Here is a 7,540-nt window from a genome sequence, read left to right on the forward strand (position 1 = left end):
GAAGAAGATCTGTGTCGGTCACGGTTGAGGTTAGGGTTCCTTTTGAAAGGAAATCGGCCACGGATCGAGGAGAATCCAACGTCGCTGCCACCGCCGGCATCGTCGATCTCCGGTTGAGACGATGAGTTGCGGGACAGAACCATCCGGGAAAAGAAGAAATGAAAGATGGAAAGATTTTCCCGGGAAAGTGAAGGAAAATGTAGTAAGTTTTTGTTCAATGATGTGATTTGGAGAGTGAAGAAAGAGTTGGCATTATCAATTAAAAGTATTTTGATTTCATATTTGGAAGATTTAGTTTTGCTTTCGTCTCTTCTTCAATATACTATTCATTTTTGTCAACCTTCTTAATGTAATTGTCGTGTTTTCTTACTTAACGATATTCTCTTTCTATTACAAATTACAAACACACCTGCATGCATTGCACATTAACTCAAAGACTTTTTATTCATCAAAACTCTAACATAATTACTATATTTTTTTTAGGATAATGTTAATGAGTATTATATTTATTAAAAATATGTTAATTGTTATTTATAGAATAACTTTAAATATTGTTATAGTAAAAGTTAAATTTTTTAATGAACTAGTTATTATAATTAACTGATAATATAAAAGCTTTTTATATTATTAATATATATATATATCTAAATTAAATCTATCCAAAAATAGTAAATTTGTTTTAAAAAGAGAAAAATTTAAATACACAATTTTTAAATACACTTTCAATAAAGAAAATTCTATATTTATATAGTTAATAAAGGCAGTTGTTAGTTTTTTTTTTTAGTTTTGGTTATAGTTTATTTTTTTGTAGAAGTTTTGTTTATACAGTTTTCTTTTTTACTTTTGCTTATATAGTTAATATTACACGAGTGATCATTGAATAATTTTTTTTTTTACTTATACGAACAGGTATTAGATTTTTTTTCTTTCAAAGTTTGATTATGAGACAAATAAAATTAAATCACATTTATTTCGACTGAGATTTTGACTCAATTCATTTTTAATTAAAATTTATTAATTATTTAATATAATATTAATTAAAAAAACTACAGACTATGAAAATTACGTACATTTTATATTAAAAAAAATTAGAGACACCTAAATATCGACGAATTATGGTTTTCTAATATTTTCACATTTTAAAAATATTGTTGTATATTTTTTATTTTCAAGACTATTATTTTTGTTTTTTTTTTTAACATATGTAACTAAATAATTAATCATTCAACAAATTATCTCCTGCATGTTGCCTATTTTTTTAAGTGTTTTGCATTTGGTTCTTCAATCCTTTAAGGATTTGATAATCTTTTTATGGAGAAACACTTAATTTTAATGAATACAACAATAAATTACTCAATTTGGGCAACAGCCAGCCTAACCTACATACTATATACTAATATATATTAATATTTACACATAAAAAAATCTATACTAATATTCTGTTTTGTATACCTTTTGATTTGCTGGTCATTGATGATAAAATAAATATAATATATTTTGAATTATATAGCCAATGGATATTTCTAATATATAATGTTTTGGATAAATTACTCACGCAGTTCTCTCAACTTAATGATAAGAGTTTAATAATTATATGAGGACAATTGTAAAATGATAATTATTATTATTGATATTAATAATAATGTGTAAGTATAAATAACTTTTGAGAAATTTAATAAATAAATATTTATTGATTGAATTTTAATTTATATAGTGAGTTTCTCCTTCTTATCAATTCTAAATTTGCCATAGCAACCGCTAAAATTCAATTCAAACAAGGTAGATATGTCATTTGAGTCTATTACAATCCTACAAAATTAATCTATAAAATAGAATATATCTTTTATTTATAAATACATTTTAATATTTTATTTTATTTAATGTGATACTCTTGATTAAGAATCCACCTATAAAACTAGTAAACTTATATATAAATTATCATAAATATTAGTATCATTTTAAAAAAAATTACCAAACATAAATTTATTATGATAATCATATTTCAATTTTTTGGTACATATTTCAGTATTTATTAAAACTAAAATTAAGTGATTAAATAAACATTACATATGTGTAGTATGTGTGTGTTTTTACTAAGGTTCATATGTGTATTAATACTAAGTACGGCTGACTCTAAGAATAAGGCCACTAAAGCAATTGATTGCTCTAAGAATCAAAGGTTTTAGTTAATAAAAAAAGCTTTTTTTTTTTACTTAATAAAAAGTCTCACACGTTCTGAAAACTAAAACGAATGAAATCTTATATAAATTTAATATTGTCTCAATAAATATTAAATCAATTGATTTTATTATCCATGATAAAAAAATACTATACAATATTAATTTAATAAAAAAATTAAAACATCAATGTCAACTCAAACCTATGAATGAGGTATTTTCTTTTAATCACAAAAGATCTATAGATAAATAACTAAAATTAAAAATATCGACAATTGTTTCTTCATACAAATTTGAGAGATTTTTCACTAGAAAAAAAGATATTGTTAAACTTATTGATATATATTTTTATTAAAAATCTTCAAAACACTTTATTTCATCACTCTACATTCAAAAATTGTTAGGGAGAAACAAGCTATTTGGATAAAACATTTTGTTTTTGTTGCAGATTATTTAATGTTATTCCATACAAGTAAATTGACTAATAAAGATAGTAGAAATTCGAAAAATGTAAATTGAAAAATCACGAGACAAGTAGAGAGCACATTGTTAATATGAGTTATTGAAGTGGTACAACGTATTCAAATACTATTTTCTTATTCAACTAAAATATGGAAATTCTATATGAGTTCTTACGTGGTTGAAGAACATTCTTATTTAATTTTTTGAAACATTTAAAAAAAATGAATCTGAAAAATGTCATAATTTCAGCCAAATAAATTTATATAATTATTAAAAAAATGTTAATATACTAAGATAATCTACTATGAATAATAATGTGTCAAAAAATAATACATGTGTTATTATATTATTAAAAAAATTGAGAGGGGTTTGGGCCCACGGCTATTCCTCCCTAAATGTGTCTTTGTTTTGCTTTTAACATTAATGTCTGATAAATTTTAAATAAATTGTAGTACCATTTTAAAATTTAGATTTTGATTTGAGTATAACTTATTCGTCCAAAATTGATTTATAAATTAAAGTACTCCTAAATTCATTTTTATTTCTTGTCTCACACAATAGAAGACTCTTAACATAGAGATTATGGTATTTAATTAAAATGGTCTCACTATGCCATAAAAAGATTCTCTTAATTTCATTACGTTTTATATTTGGTATTATTTTTATATGTAGGTGGAATCTAGATTGTCTTACAATTTTAGATTTGATATAGTTAGTGAATAGGGATTGATATAGGTGGAGTATATGTGGTTGGATTTTAAAATGATTGAGGGTAATTTTCGTACATTTTTCCAGAACTGTATCTTACTATTATTAACGAGTCGTCGACGCTACACGTTAGACAGAAATTGGAAAGACGTAGCATTATGACTTTGTACAGTTGAATTCGAGATGCTTCGAATAAAATGTCTACTCATACTGAATATTACTTTGCTACTACTAGTACTAGTTAGTATATACAAACAATTCGCTGAAAAGTGACAAAGGTTATTTTGTCATCGAAGTTAAAAATAACAAAAGTTTATTTTGTCGTTGTATAAGCATACTATTTTAGAAATTGAAGTCTCTGTAATTAAAAATAAGATAATTCAAATAATGATCAAATTGGAGTAACATTTCTTATGCATTATTTTAAATGTTGCACTTTTTTTTTCTTTTTCTTTTTCTGTCTGCCTGTTTCATATATATATAATCAATGCAACAAGAAATATCACACGTTTGAATAGATTTTTTGCTCATGACAACAAAAAAATAGTGTTGCTTGTACATAATTTTGAATACTTCATTATATCAACTATTAGGATTTTAAAAAATGAAATTAGACCTCAAATATTTTTATCATCTCCTTTGTTACCTAATTCAAAATTTATATGTCTCCATTGGTATGTAAAGAAGAATATAACTCTTTACTCTCATATTTATTTGTGCGTACAATATCATGGTTTATTGAAGTGTTGTACAAGTTAAAGAATGCTACAGACATTTGATTAATATGAAACTCATTTAGCTGCCGCATCCTAATATTAAACTAACTTTCAGAGATCTTAAGTAAGGTCAAGATTCAATCTTTTATTAGACAGTACATTTATATACGTGTAGCTACTACTTTACATATATCAACGAGCGAGTTTGTTGACAGTTCAGAAATCCTCGTCGGGACAAGTTTCCAGAAACTCTTTTATTCTGATCCTTTCATCCTTTGTGAGATCAGGATCATCAGCAGTCAATCTCTCCCGAAGAAAGGCACGATCACCGTCTGCGTCATCAAGGACCTGTTCAGAGAGAATGTAACATGTGAAATGAACTAACAGTGTATAGTAGAAACTTCAATTGACTTATAAAATATGTATGATGTAATGCAAATCCCTCCCTATGGTGAGGATTTGTTTAGGAGATAAAACAAAAACTATCACTGTGAGCAATATATGTTGTGGTACATTGTATGATGTAAAAAGTTAACAATCATAAAAAAATTCTTTTCTTAACTAAGTAGTTGAAACTTCAAACTTACTTCGATAAAATTGTTGACATGGCCGTCTTTGTTGGGAGAGGTTACAAGTTCGTCCTTATTGATTGTCCATTCCCCATCAACAATGTACTTGTACTCATAGCGCCCTTCCTGGTAAATAGGATAAGAAGAAACAAATTATTCAATAATCCCTTATTTTATCGTATAGTTCCTTATGCATTGTCTTTAAACACAGCTGGCAACCTGATATTAAGTTATTCGATCATTCGTCAATATGAGACAAGCCTCTAAATTAACAACTGCATAGTTTTAATGAGTGAAGTGCACTTACGAACAATTCCTTCTTGAGAAACCATGAACCTTGTTTGTCATCAAAATCTAAGCGCGTTCTCTGAAAAGGGATCAATAGATACTGAGTAAGTTTTTGGCATTAAATCATATCAACTAATAAGGTTTTAGCATATATTCAAACTTAGTAAATAATTCAAACTACATAACTCGGATTATTTTTAAAAATCAGAAGTTTTGAATAAAAAATAACACTATATCATCTATTGAGCGGATCATGTTAGTGAAACATCAAATTAGTTACGAACCAAACTGGAAATGTCTACATATATTATTTTTACCTTGTCAGTAAGAACTCTTGATAGCAAATTATCATAACTTTTAAGTCACACTTGCAGTGATAGGAGCTAGAGACAACACGAGACATTTTTAAAATATTGCAATAAAGGTTTTACAGCATAAAAATCCCAATATAAAACCAAAACGTGTGGACATGTTTCACAAGATGATAAATATTGTAAGTTGTAACTGAAGTCTGAAGCAGTTAACTAGTTAATGGTGATGATGAATGATGATGATGCCATTTAAAATATCTCATGTAATGTAGCATTACACTTTCTAAACTAGAAGGAATTGAGACATTTCTTAAGTCTAAACAAGAAGTTTCAATCATCACCTGCCCCCATCCAATATCAAGTCCTGAAATTTCCACCAAAGAGTAATTTCCACCTTCCCAAGACAAAGTAATAGGCTTTTTATTGAGGCCTGTAAGCTTTGAGGACCATAGACAATTAATGGTTAATGATATGATTAAAATAGATTCAGTATATAAATATATGATATCCAAATATTTGAGTTGATATAAAAAGGAAAGAGATATACAAATAGACAATATAGTATATTCAATCATATATACTTTAAGTGCCATGCAACATCCCAGTTCATGCTATTCAAAGGAAAACATTTGCTTACTAATTATATACAATTGACATTCCAATGAATCAGCCAAATGATTTGGCTACATCATATTTTCCTTTCTTACACATACAATGATGATTCTAGGTCCCTTGACAAATCTGTTACAAAGTTTCAACAAAATAAATCTTCATTTTATGTGGAGAAATTGTCTGCAAAATTAAGATAACTTTCTTTTCTTTTAGTTTTATGAGCAATAATTAAGCTCAACTACGTTGGAAATTTCCTTTCATTATTTTGGGTAAAGAGGGGAGTGCAAAGTTCGGATTCTTTTCCCCACTAAAAGTATGGTTGTACAATAAAAAGATAAAAAACAAAGGGAGGAACATCATGAATTAAATTACCATCATGACCTTTTCACAATAACTTATCAGAAGCAGACTATAAATGAGAATGACAGAAAATAAAAACTACAGTTCAAAACAGTAGAGCACAGACATATCAACATAGAAAAATAAATTGACTCACAATATCGGCTGTTGCACTCTTTATGGCATCCAGTTTTGGAAAACATGACCTTTTGCTCTGCAAGAATAAAAAACTCTTCAGAATTCAACAACAACTCAATCTCATAATTCACAAATAACAAAGTTAAAAAATGTAGCATTCCAATGTGATAGTGATACAACTATAACTGTTGTGGCACTAATAATTGCTACCCAATCATTATGCACAGAAATAAAAAATGTTGTGAAGTTGTAAAACATCATATATTCATATTATCTACCAAAAACCTCAATAGACATATACTAGAATGTGAAACAAGAAAGAAAAAAAAGTGCTGAGTAGCGTTACCAGAAGTAGTGTATTAGCTTCATTGAGTTTATAGCCCAGAACCCAAAACATATATGCCAACTGAAACAAAACAAAGTGTTAGACAATGTCCAATGGAGATAAATTGATGTATATCATCTCAAATTTGGCTAAGCTAGAAATTCAGATTAACCATGACACATGACATGGAGAAAAAGAAAACTCAACCCCACTAACTTGTGGAACTCTATCTTCATGGTGGTTTGGATTGGTTAACCCATTCTCCCTGTTGTATACCTTGGGCTTTCATTTGATTGATCAATATAAAGTTCTATGATGTAAAGTACTTATGAGTATAGAGTCCACAAAGCTCACGTTTTATGTTTAGACTTCTCTAATGAGAAAATAAGAAAAATATTAATTTGAAGATTTTTCTTTCAGCCCTCTCTCTCTATAGAAACAAAACCAGCTTCAGAAAACATCTTGAAATTAGGAATTTATACAACTGGATGGAATGCACCTAAGTCTTAACAATTCAAATGGCCCTAGTATACTTAACTGGATACGCGGAATCTTTTTCTATAACTAGAGCATGTGAGAGCCAATTCACAAGGCAACAACCATGCTGTGGTAAAGTGGTGGTCTCGGATAGCATAGTGAAGCAACTGACTCCAAAAAACGCTATAATAGGATAGAAGATAGTGGGATAGCCCTTATTCTGAAATTTTATTTACAGTTTATATAATGTATGCATACATATAAATTCTCAGAAAAAATGATAAAAATTATTCAAAATTCATGAAGCAGAGAAACAAGCCCTAAATCTCAAGAAATGTTGTGGTGTGTTTTAAGGACGAAATCCATAAAATAGACCCACAAATGGCCCAAATCCCAAATGTTTAATTTCCTAGGGCTT

The 7,540-nt window shown here is 27.8% G+C and overlaps 1 protein-coding gene across 2 annotated transcripts in view; it reads right to left on the reverse strand.

The window, feature by feature from the left end:
- Window positions 1–4,026: 4,026 nt before the first annotated feature.
- Window positions 4,027–7,540, reverse strand: part of LOC101505658 (phosphoglucan phosphatase DSP4, amyloplastic) — a 7,814-nt gene continuing 4,300 nt past the window's right edge. For both annotated transcript variants that reach the window (XM_004496098.4, XM_012714624.3), the window contains exons 9-14: window positions 6,667–6,726; window positions 6,340–6,396; window positions 5,573–5,668; window positions 4,940–4,999; window positions 4,651–4,758; window positions 4,027–4,411 (exon numbers count right to left, since the gene is read on the reverse strand). In XM_004496098.4, coding sequence (XP_004496155.1) covers window positions 4,280–4,411; window positions 4,651–4,758; window positions 4,940–4,999; window positions 5,573–5,668; window positions 6,340–6,396; window positions 6,667–6,726 — 513 coding nt within the window. In that variant the 3' untranslated portion in view covers window positions 4,027–4,279. The remainder of the gene's footprint in view (window positions 4,412–4,650; window positions 4,759–4,939; window positions 5,000–5,572; window positions 5,669–6,339; window positions 6,397–6,666; window positions 6,727–7,540) is intronic.

The sequence above is a fragment of the Cicer arietinum genome, chromosome 4 (genome assembly GCF_000331145.2).
Source record: "Cicer arietinum cultivar CDC Frontier isolate Library 1 chromosome 4, Cicar.CDCFrontier_v2.0, whole genome shotgun sequence".
Lineage (NCBI taxonomy): Eukaryota > Viridiplantae > Streptophyta > Magnoliopsida > Fabales > Fabaceae > Cicer > Cicer arietinum.